The 12,078-nt window shown below is 50.2% G+C and overlaps 1 protein-coding gene across 20 annotated transcripts in view; it reads left to right on the forward strand.

The window, feature by feature from the left end:
• TACC2 (transforming acidic coiled-coil containing protein 2) overlaps window positions 1-12,078 on the forward strand; it is a 210,728-nt gene that overhangs the window by 32,917 nt on the left and 165,733 nt on the right. For all 20 annotated transcript variants that reach the window (XM_053207328.1, XM_027063276.2, XM_027063278.2 and 17 more), the window contains one exon: window positions 3,649-3,761. In XM_053207328.1, the coding sequence (XP_053063303.1) occupies window positions 3,649-3,761 (113 nt within the window). The remainder of the gene's footprint in view (window positions 1-3,648; window positions 3,762-12,078) is intronic.

Here is a 12,078-nt window from a genome sequence, read left to right on the forward strand (position 1 = left end):
TGTAAGCACTAGAATGTGCAGCCCCTGAGAGTTGAGGCATCTTTTATATTTTACCTTTGGACCCAATTGTGTGAATATAGCAGCCAACACCTAAGACACATGCCTTAGCTGGGGGAAACAGAGCCAAAGTTAACTTGTTCCTCAGGCTGTGTATGAAGGTCAGAGACACCACCCATCCAACACAAGATTCAAGGTCTCAAGAAAATCCCAGGTTCAGACTGCACAGATGATTTGCACCCAGATGTCCAACAGAAGCTCCAAAAATTGATTCACAACAATCCTGGCCTGGAGGTTGATAGAGGTTGTTGGGGAGGGGGGGGGCGGGGGCGGGGATCCTCCTTTCCTGGAAGGACTGGGTCTCCCCCTTGGGTGGCCCTGTGTTCATACCTCTGTGGTCACAGCACAGGGGTCTATCTCCCTAGTCTGTGAACAACTCCAGGGCAGGGACCGAATCTCAGTGATTTTTGTAGCCCCCACTTCTAGCACTGGTTCTGGTGTGTGCTAGGGTTTCGATGAATGTATCTTAGATAATTGAATGAATCCACAAATCGGTCAATACTTTCTGGAAGGTCTGGGTGAAAGGAGAAATTTAACAAATGATGTGGCTGCATCAGTGCCTGTGGTCACAGTTGGTGAATTGGTGGGCTTAGGAGAGGACTTTTGTCTTTCCAGTTGCTCTCTTTGTTGAGCAGGGCTGGGCTGGGTCTCTCTCTGGGTCTCACCTGTGAGGGGTGAGAGAAGATTCGTAGCAACAAGGAGCAGGCAGCCACAGGGAGCCCCGGCAAGTCCGGAGAAGCCCTTCTTGCCTATCTCCTGGTGCCTCACCTCCACTGCCTCCCTTGGGACAGGACCTGGGGCTCACCGTGCCCGGTTTCTCCCAAACACCCAACAAGCCAAATGCCTAGGTCTGAGCTGCAACCGCTGGAGGAAAGGGAAGCTGTTTCGAATTCACATGAAGGCGCTGTCTGCTCACAGCCACGCTCCTGCCCAGAGCAGCGCCACCTTCCAGTTTTCACGAAGGCACCCCCCACCTCCCCCAGGTGAGGGGCTGCCCCGCCCTGTGGACTTGGATCACGTGTCGGATTTAGGCACCGTGAAAAGAAGTGAGGTCTTGTGCTAAGACCTAAGAGCACTAGCTCTATGAGATGGTAACAGGTGGCACGTGAACAGAGGATGCTGTGGTCAAGAAACTTGGGGAAACTGAGCTAGAGTACAATGTGTTATTTTACCACAGAACTTCTCAGACCTTTCCCTAGGCTCTATTTTTTTTTTTTTTTTTTTGAGAGAGAGAGAGAGAGTGAGCATGCGAGCGAGGGAGAGGGGGAGGGGGGGGCAGAGAGAGAGAGGGCGAGAGAGAATCTCAAGCAAGCTCCATGCCAGGCATGGGGCCCAACGTGGGGCTGGATCTCATGACCATGAGATCATGACTTGAGCTGAGATCAAGAGTCAGATGCTTAACCCAATGAGCCACCCAGGCGCCCTTGCACTGTCAATGTCTTTAAAAAAATTTTTTTTAATGTTTATTTTTTAGAGAGAGGCAGAGCATGAGCAGGGGAGGGGCAGAGAGAGAGGGAGATACAGAATCTGAAGCAGGCTCCAGGCTCTGAGCTGTCAGCACAGAGCCCTACATGGGGCTGGAATTCACGAACCTCGAGATCATGACCTGAGCCCAAGTCGGACACTTAACTGACTGAGCCACCCAGGCGCCCCTGCACTGTGAATTTCCAAAAAAGGGCTAGATAATGAGCCCTTCTTAAACTTATCTGACACAGCACACTTTGTTTCCTTCAAAGCTGGTCTGATCTCTTATGGAATGTACTTTTTTGGTTGCAAGTGACAGAAACGCAACTTGTGCCAGTGAAGGCAAATGAGGACTCAAGATCTTGTGTAATCGTTGGTTGAAGAGGGCAGATCGGGCTGGACCCCAGGACCAGCTGGAACCAAGGCCTCCACAGCCCTGGGACCTCTGCCCTCTGTCCCTCGTCTCGGCCTCTCTCTGCCTGCTGGCAGTGGTCTCTCACTGCAGGCCGCCTTCTTCCACAGCGGCTAGAAACAGGCTGCCGGTGACCCTTGCACGCATGTCCTACAGAACCCCCACCAGGTTCCCGTCCCTCTGGTTCTGCGGGGGGTCCTGCTGAGGACCTGGTTGACCCAAGTCTTGCATGCACCCCAACGGGCAGGGCTGTGGGGCCTTCCTGGGAAGATGAACTCAAAGACAACCACTGCTTTGGGAAACACTGCTTGGGGTTTAAGAAAAAAAAAACCCTTTTTCCATTTCTGACATTTATATTATACTTTAATGAGCATTCTTTGAATTGAATTCTAAAACACATTTTTTTAATGTTTATTTATTTTTGAAAGACAGAGAGAGAGAGTAGGAGAGGTGCAGAGAGAGAGAGAGAGAGAGAGAGAGAGAGGGAGACACAGAATCCGAAGTAGGATCCAGGCTCTCAGCTGTCAGCACTGAGCCCGATGTGGGATTCGAACTCACGAGCCGTGAGATCATGACCTGAGCCAAAGTCAGACGCTTAACTGAGCCACCCAGGTGCCCCTACATTGGGTTTTTAAACATCTCTCGTCTCTTTCCATCCCATGATTTGAAATTTGGACTGTCCCTTATATGTTTTGTATCTTGGTTTTAAAAATTGATTCCCCAGCAGATGAACTTATTGTAGAAGTGAAGGAAAAGGCAACCGCCTCTCAGACTGGTTAGGGCTTTGAACAGGTGGCCCCAGGTTTCCATGGGCTCATCATTTTTTCTGTTCGGTGTTTTCCCCCAGGTTTCTGGCTGGATTCTGGTTCACAAAGTCATGGGGAGGGGGTGGGGAAATGTCTCCCATCTAGGCGTTGCCACAAGCCAGTTGGGCACTTGAAGATTTTAGATCAGATATCCTCGCTTTCTCCAGGGGAGCAGATGACCCCCAAAGTCTGGTACGTGTCCCCAGTCATCCTGGGGCGCCTGGGTGGTTCAGTTGGTTGAGCGTCTGACTCTTGATTTCGGCTCAGGTCAGGATCTCGTGACTTCGTGAGTTGGAGCCCCGTGTCAGGCTTTGCGCTGGCAATGCAGAGCCTGCTTGGGATTCTCTCTCTCTCATCCTCTGTCTCTTCCCCTCCCCCACTTGTGCTGCCTCTCTCTCAAAATAAATAAATAAACTAAAAAAAAAAATAATAATGAAACAGTCATCCTATTCAGCTGGAATCTTGTGTGTAATTGTGTTTCTCCTCCATCAGATGGGAGCAGGGGTCACCATATATCTCGGTGTATCACTCGGTGCCAGGACACAGGCATTGCTCAGCCCGATGATAAAGCAAGTGAACAACCTGACACTTCAAATTATTTTTTTTAACATTTATTTGTTTTTGAAAGATAGCGAGAGAGCGTGAGCAGGGCAGGGACGGAGAGAGAGGGAGACACAGAATCCGAAGCAGACTCCAGCTCTGAGCCGTCAGCACAGAGCCCGACGCGGGGCTCGAACCCACGAGCCGTGAGATCATGACCTGAGCCAAAGTCAGATGCTTAACCGACTGAGCCACCCAGGCACCCCCAACCTGGCACTTCAATATGCGGCCAGTGGCCAATTGAGAAATGCTCTTGTGTCTTCAGGGACTCCTATTTGACTTCTCCAATTTATCTTTCTTCTGGCACAGAGAACTTCGTCGGCTCAGAGTCCAGGGTCTGTGCAACCACCCGGGAACGGTCAGAACATAAAAAGGAACCTGGAGGAGAAGTCGGGAAGCAGTGACCATGGGGACTCACACAGGTAGGAACCAGGTTCAGAGGACTGACCCGGCCCCCTGCGTAGCAAGCTCACTGCCTGCCTAGCATTTGCTCTGCTCCATTTGCTTTGGAACATCTACCCTAAAACCCATGACGTGGTCCTCAGTGGTGAGATGGTCAGAGCAGTGGCTCATAGACTGCTTTGTGATTGCCTTGACCTGCATGGTTAGAGAATCGATATGTTTTTCTGTCCAATGAAACTAGCCATTATAGTTCCTTTCCAGCAAGACTCCGGGCTGTTTATCGTCATTATCAGAACTTAAAAAGGTCAAGGCTACTGAAGGGTGTCTGATGTGTGGTGAGACGGGGACTATATTCCAGCATGGTAGCCAATGAGGGCCCCGGCCGATGAGACAGGATTCACAAACTAGTACTAAAGTGGCCAGTACCCTCGGTCCCAGGGAGGCTAGTGGATGAATTCCAGGCATCGCGAAGGCCACATTGGTGCAGGGAAACAAGGCCAGTGCGGGGTCATTCGTTGCTTATCATGACCCAGAGTGGGTCCCGATTTCCCTGCCATGGCCGATGGGAAGAAACCCAATGGACTCTTCCCATGCAGCCTTTGGCACCCACCGTTTTGGGGGCGTTCACAAGCAGAGAGCCAGCAGATGTGAACATTCAGTCCCCAGAACCGCCTGGGGACAAGAGCCCTGGAGGCAGTTACTAATCGTCAGTGGTGGGTTCAGTGCGTGATCTGGTTCCGCGCAGCCCAGCTTCCGGGAGGCTAGAATTACTGGTCTTGAAGAAATAAATCAACAGGAGCTCCAAGGAACAAAAATGAACAATTGAAAGGTAGACACCCCTTCTTCCCCATCACAGGCAGTAGACAATGAAATCTGAGGTCATGAATGCTTTGTGGTGTCTTTTTACCAAAGAGTTTAGGCCTTAAACTATGGAGGGTTGTGGGTGAGTAAGAGCGACCCCTGGTGGCAGGAATTTCCACGCCTGACCGGTATTACTTTTGGGGGGAGGGCTCTGGCTATGGGGTTTCCAGACGAACCACTTTGAACTTCTTGGCCTGAACATTAGATTTCTTTAGGGAAATGGTGGCGCACAGTGTTCTTTTTTGCTGAGGGAATCACAGAATATGCTTGAACGGCACCTCTGACCCCTGTTTTCTGTAAAAGGGAGGCCTCCTTTGCCTCCTCGACCCCCATGGCTATTTCGTTTTCATGAACTTTGTATCAGGATAACTGGACGGAGATTTTAATATTTGACTCTAATGAGACCAGATGACCTGTGTAAATTGGCTCTGGGTGATCATGAAGCTAATGGGAGAGACCCATCTTTTCTGGACTTCTATGCAGGGGAAATCCCTGTAGGCAGAGATCCAAGATCCGGCTCTCCCCTCCCCTTCTTTGTGAGGTCCCGGGATCTCTCGAGAGGCTTGGGAAATATCTGGGGCCTGGGTCTCAGCTACACTGAAGAGTAACAGCAGCTCAAAAGGCTTTTGTTTCTTGTTCCTCAGCTTTAGTCCATTATTATTTCTCCCTTTGTTCTTATTGTCATGAGCATAAAGGAGGTGCCTTCTAAGAGCAAGCCCAAAGAAGCCACTTCCTGTTCACAATTAGAAACATAGATTCTCTTCCACAAACGCGTGAATGTCTGGGGTACAGGGCTCTGGACTAACCCACAAACCATCAAGAGGGGCGCGGGCTCCTGGAGTCAGGCCATTTGTAGGAAGAGAGGGCAAGAGCTGGCTCCGTGGATACTGGCCTGGTGGCACACACAGCCCTCGGCATCCACGACGATGCTAATAACCGTGTTTCGTGTTCATTTTGCGGATGGGCACCCAACACCACGCCAGACGCTCTGTGCGCACAAAGTGAACTTTAATTTTCTTTAAATCAATTCATTTCCGATTCCGAGTCCTTACTCTGCCAGGCTGGTGGGCATGCCCGCGTCAGGCGTCCTTGCAAGGCCCTCCTCCCCACCTGCTCTGTTGAGGCCGTCGTCTGTCCCCCTCGCCACTGTGGTGCCTGTGATCCAGGCCACGCTGTCCCTCAGGCCCTAGGAGTGCGCTGCTTACATGATGCTCTTGGCACTGGGGAGTCTTTGGTGAGGCCGGGAGGACACAGTCAGGGAGCAGGGAGGGACTCTCAGACATTCCTCACTTTCTAAGACTTTCCTCTGCTCTCTTGTTTTGCTCCAATGCATTTATCTCTCCCTTTGCCACATTGGACAATCGGCATTTTCTCTTCACAGGTGAGATGATAGGTTTTTACAAAAGACCGAAGAAACCATTGGCCTCATACTGTGTTTTCTCATTGGAAAAACTCCAGAGAGAAAACACAGAAAGGCTTGCAGGGGTTCCCACTGGACCTGGAGACAAGGGAAGAATGTAGGGGGAAAGGCATATGTTAACATTGCCTAACTTCCCTCCACACAGTGTTCTCTCCACTCTACAGATGGGGAAACTGAGGCTTGGAGCCCTATGTCATCTACAATTTAGTAGTAGAAAGTCCATTGTTTCTGCCTTAAGCGTTTTCCTCCCTCTGAATGACACAAGAATGGGGCTCCTACATCCCCGAAGGGGTAAAGTTTTTCATCCGACTGAGTCACGTCAATTCATCCGCCTTGCGTTCCCATCGCCACGTGGTGTCGCTGTTGCAACTTCGCCCCGCTTTGCTCGGAGCCCTGCAGAGACTGGGAGGCACCTCCCTTGTGCCCATCGCTGCCCAAGTCCCTGCCTCCTGAGGGAGGATGAGCCCGCGCTCCTAGGACAAAGCCGGGGTGCCCCTCTTACTGTTCAGCAACGTCCACCCTCGAGCATGGCCGCCCTGGGTACCTGCGCCCAGTTCGGGGTCCACCGCCCACCGTCTCACGAGCCTTCCTTTCGCTCCTTGGGTACCACCAGCCAGGGATGACAGCCCTTTCTTTTTAAACACTCAAAACACAATGAATCTTACCATACAACTTCTCCCCAGAGAGTAGAGCTATTAGATTGCACCAGAGGAAATGACTGTTTTGCAGAAAAAACTGCTGAGTAGTAGCTGTTTCCTGTCCTCTCGCATCCTACCTGCTCACACTTCCAAGGAGGGTCACAGGGAGTAGTTCAGAGCTGACTGACGTTTCTCAGGCAGAGGCCCTAAGCGAGTCCTAAGTGAGTTTCTGGCACCTTTGTCACTGAAGAAGAGGGGCTAGAAACTCAACAGCCTAGAGTCTTTAAAAAAAAAAAATTTTTTTTTAATGTTGATTTATTTTTGAGAGACAGAGTGTGAGTGGGGGAGGGGCAGAGAGAGAGAGGGAGACACAGAATCCCAAGCAGGCTCCAGGCTCCGAGCTGTCAGCACAGAGCCTGACAGCCCGACGAGGGTCTCGAACTCACAGACCCCGAGATCGTGACCTGAGCTAAACTTGGACCCTTAACTGACTGAGCCACCCAGGCGCCCCTCAATAGCCAGGAGTCTTAACCATTATCCACTGGTTCTCAAACGTGAGCAGGCCTCAGGATCACCCTGCCAGGCTGGTTAAAACATAGATCGCTGGGTTTCTTTTCCAGAGATTCTGATTCAGTAGGTGTGGCCCAAGGCCTAAGGATGAGCGTTTCTAACCAGTTCCCAAGTGATGCTGATGCTGATGCTGCTGGTTGGTCCAAGGTCCACACATGAGAACCACTGCATTATTCCCTGGAGCTGTGTGATGCCATAGGCTCAGTGCTGTTGGGGTTCAGGAGAAGAAGGCTTCTCTGAGGGCTGGGGTGGACAAGGAGAGTCTCCTGGCAGGGGTGGGGGGTGAACTAAAGGGGACAGCTCTAGAGGCCATCCCAGGTGGGGCAGAATTCCTGAATTGGGTCTCTTTGTGGCTGAGTAGGACGTGAGCCCTGACGGAGGGGGGTGAGTGTTCACTAAAAACAAGGCAGAAGGAGTGAGGTCAGATGGAGGAGAATGTGGAGGTCAGGTGAGGGGTTGAGATCTTATCCTGCAAGTAACAGGAAGCCGGAGGAGGGCTTTGTGGCTTGTTTGCTTGTTTGTTTATATTTAAATAAAGATTTATGCATGTGAGGACAGAGTTCAGAGGATGAATTTAGGGGCTTGGACTGGTGCGCTGGAGGGGGAGGCTGGAAGGACATAAGGGAGGTCCCTGTAGCAGCGGAATGGTCCCCAGGAAACCATCCCAAGGCAGAACCCACAGAACCTGGTGACTGCCTGGGTGTGGGCAGAGGAAGTGGAGACAAAGAAGGTTTCTGGAACCTGCTAAGGTTCTGGAACAAGAACCCAAAAGAAGGACCCACCATCAGAGCCAAGGATGTCTAAAGGGATACCTACTATAGGGAAATTATGAACAATTCTGAACACATTGAAAGAAAGACCATAGGAGTGTCCTGGGAACCCTGGCTTTTATTTAAGCTGGCCCCTGGTGTGGGGAGGGGTGATAGTTTGATGGAGCATTGTGGCCCCCAATTCTATAATAACCTCATGGTGGTTCACACGTTAGTCTCAGGTGGGGTAGTTCATGCCACTGCTCTTATTTTCATGACTTTAAAACTGTACCTAAGATCATAGGACAAGGTCAGGGTGGGGGTGAAGGATAGTAAATGAAATCATCTGGGGTGGTATTTCCCAGTCTCCCCAGATCATAAGGTTTACCTGGGTGTTTGTAAAATATATAAATTCCTAGAGCCACCCTAGTCCTTCTGAATCAAATCGCTACATGTGGAACTTAGGACTCTGTGGGTTTTTTGGGGTGTGTGTGTGTGTGTGTGTGTGTGTGTGTGTGTGTGTGTTTAAGCTTATTTATTTCTTTTGAGAGAGATAAGAGCACAAGTAGGGGAGGGGCAGAGAGAGAGAGAGAGAGAGAGAGAGAGAATCCCAAGCAGAGCCCAATGCTGGGCTCAAACTCACAAACCACAAGATCATGACCTGAGCCAAAGTTGGACGCTTAACTGACTGAGCCACCCAGGCACCCCTAGTTGTTGTTTTTTTTTTAAGTTTATTCACTTATTTTGAGAGAGAGAGAAGGAGTGCCAGTAGGGGAGGGTCAGAGAGAGAGAGAGAGAGAGAGAGAGGGAGAATCTCAAGCAGGTTCCACATGGTCAGCACAGAGCCCAATGTGGGGCTCAAACTCACAAACCACGAGATCATGACCTGAGCTGAAGCCAGACGCTTAACCGACTGAACTACCCACATGCCCCAGGAATCTGTGTTTAATAAACATCCTAGGTGATTCTCATGAGTGGGGGAATTTCTGAAATACTCATCTATTGCCAGGTCCAACTTATAAGTATTAAAAATACCCCATTTCCTGACCTCTCCCATGAAGAGTCTGATACAGTAGATTTGGGGTGAGGCCCAACAATCTGTTTTTAATGAAACACCCATGTGATCTTTATGACAAAGTCTTAGTACACGGCCCAAGGTGCTACCCTCAGGCCAATAACAATACCGACTTGCTTGTGCTTCTTTAAACTTTCAAGTTACGGCACAGAATTTGGGGATAATTCGTGTACATTAAGCCTCTGCCCTCTCCCCTCTTCTGTTTTTTTCCTCCCACAAATATCTACTGGGCCACCGTTCTGGGCCCGATGCTGTGCTAGGTGGTGGGGACACAGCTGTCAGCCAGAGCCCTGGAGTCTCTCTGCCCCACTGGGTAAGTAGGTTGTAGTGAGGAAGTCGGACATTAAACAAGGAAACAAAAGGAAGACAGACACTTTCAGGTAATATCAGGGCTCCAAAAGGCACCAAATGGGGCGCTGGACTAGACGGCCACAGACAGGGAGTGGCTAGTTCAGATTCAGTCGTGGTTCTCAAAGTGAAGTCCAGATTGGCAGGCTCAACATCCCCTGCAAAGCTGACAGAAATTCAGTCTTAGGTCAGATTCTCTGAATCAACGCTAGAGGTGGGCCCCAGGGATCTGTGTTTAACAAGGCCTCCAGGTGATTCTGATGCACCCCAAGGTTTGATGCACCTGACGTTGAGAACCCTACAGTTTGATACTCTGGATTAGATGCTCAGAGAAGGAGGTGATGTATGAACTGAGTCTGGAATGGCAAAAAGGAGGCCAGGCATGGGGGGCACCTGGGGGGCTCAGTCAGTTGAGTGTCCCCACTCTTTGATTTTGACTAAGGTCACGATCTCACGGTTCGTAGGACTGAGCCTGATGTGTAAGGCTCCGTGCTGACAGTGAGGAACTTGCTTGGGATTCCCTCTCTCCTCTCTCCCTCTGCCTCTCCCCCAATCGCTCACACATGCACGTGCTCTCTCTCTCTCTCTCTCAAAAATAAATAAACTTAAAAAAAAAAAAAAAGGCAGGCAGAGGAAGATCCAGGTCAAGGGACAGGCAGTGGAAAGGACGTAAGGGGCGAATGAATTTGGTTTGTTAGAGAAACAGAAGGAGGCTGATGAGGTAGGAAGAGGTGGGGAGGAGGACAAGGTCCAGATTGGCCAGACTAGGGCCCGAAGGCCATGGCAAGAGATCTAGATTTAGGTGACATGAACGGATTTATTTATTTTTTTAATGTTTATTTATTTACTTAGAGGGAGAAAGCACAAGCAGGGAAGGGGGGAGAGAGAGAGAGAGAGAGAGAGAGAATCCCAAGTAGGCTCTGTGTTGTCAATGCAGAGCCTGACTCTGGGCTGGACCCCACAAACTGTGAGATCATGACCTGGGCTGAGATCAAGACGCAGACGCTTAACCAACTGAGCCACTCAGGCGCCCCTGATTTATGTTTTAATAGAACCTCTCTGACTGCTGTGTGGAGAATGCAAGGGGGCCAGACTGGAGGCCGGGAGGTCAGAGAAGGAAGCATGAGCGGGGGAGTTCCGAAATACTCAGGACCCTGGCAGGATCCAGCGTGCCTCGAAGGAGGCAGGGATCACAATCATGGTTTCATTATCTCCCTCTGTCCTGCTACAGGAACCTTCCTAGACAGTTTGTTCCTAATTGCCTTCTCCTCCTCAAGAACTCTCCATTAGGTACATTGTATATGTATTGTGGTCTTTGGGTTCCGTATTGGACCAGCTATGACCTTGTAATTGCACTGTAATATCTAAGATGTTTTCCCCTCCCGAGAGTCAATGGTCACCCCTCTGGGGAGGATCCTGAGCACAATGGGACTGAGGTGATTACAGTGAAAATGGAGAAACAGACACAGCTCTGATATTTTGGGTATTCAGGAGCTGAGAGACAGGACCTGTTGATGGATTGGATTTGGAAGGAGGGAGGGAACAGTCAAGGAAGATTCCTTTAACTTTGGCTTGAGCAATTGGGCAATGAGCACCCTTTGCTGAGAAGTGAAAAAGTGGCCAATCGGGTATATTCGCCGAGTTCCAGTCGCAGACCCAGTGTCCAGTATTGGGTGAAGCTGGCCAAAAAATGAGCTGTCACAGTCCCCATCTCACGGGGCCACCCAGGATAGACCTCCGTCTTTGGGAGAAAAGAGGGCTCTCTTTGGTACTTCAGGGATAGCCCACTTCCTGCTGTACATCCAGCCCCTTAAACACCTGAACAGACCTCATCCTTTTTGGGGGGGATGGGGAGCAGATTCCGTATTCCATTTAGCGAACGTGGGTCCGCAGCTCACCACAGGCCGAGCTCTGAGCTGGAGGCCAGAGGCGGAAGAGACCAACGGGACGTATTGGTCCAGTTGTAGAGAGAGGCATGTAAATACAGCGTTCTAGAAGAGCTAAATGCTACAGGCAGGCTCTGTGGGAGCACTGGGGTGGGAGAGAGGGCCCGGCTCTGCTGAGGGAAGGGAGAGAGTCCTCCAGAGGGAGCACCCTTGCTGCTGGGTCTTTGAAACCAAACAGAAATAGGGATTTGTGGGGAAAGAAGATGGTTCCAGGCAGAGGGAACGCTGTAATTATTATGGATCTATAGGAAACAGACTTTAGGAAAGACTGGACTTACTGGGCTCTTTAAAAAAAATATCCTTTTTAATGTTTATTTTTGAGAGAGAGAGAGTGCAAACTGGACAGGGGCAGAGAGACAGGGAGACACAGAATCCAAAGCAGGATCCAGGCTCTGAGCTGTCAGCACAGAGCCCGACGCGGGGCTCAAACTCATGAACCGTGAGATGGTGACCTGAGCCGAAGTCAGATGCTTAACTGACTGAGCCACACAGATGCCCCCAGACTTACTAGGCTCTTCAATAGAGAACTCCAGACCTTCTTTAAGTCTGGGAAATAGAAGATGTGGCAGATTCATTAAGCTCAACCCCTTGACTTTTTCAAATATAGACTTACTTAGAACAAAAATTCTTGGTGTTTGGGTAGCAGCAGCTTAGGGAAGGGTAGAAAAATGGTTTGAAACATGAAAGGGTGGACTTGAAATGACAGGCCAGAATGTCCTCTTGTGCCTTG

The sequence above is a fragment of the Acinonyx jubatus genome, chromosome D2 (assembly GCF_027475565.1).
Source record: "Acinonyx jubatus isolate Ajub_Pintada_27869175 chromosome D2, VMU_Ajub_asm_v1.0, whole genome shotgun sequence".
Taxonomy (NCBI): Eukaryota; Metazoa; Chordata; class Mammalia; order Carnivora; family Felidae; genus Acinonyx; species Acinonyx jubatus.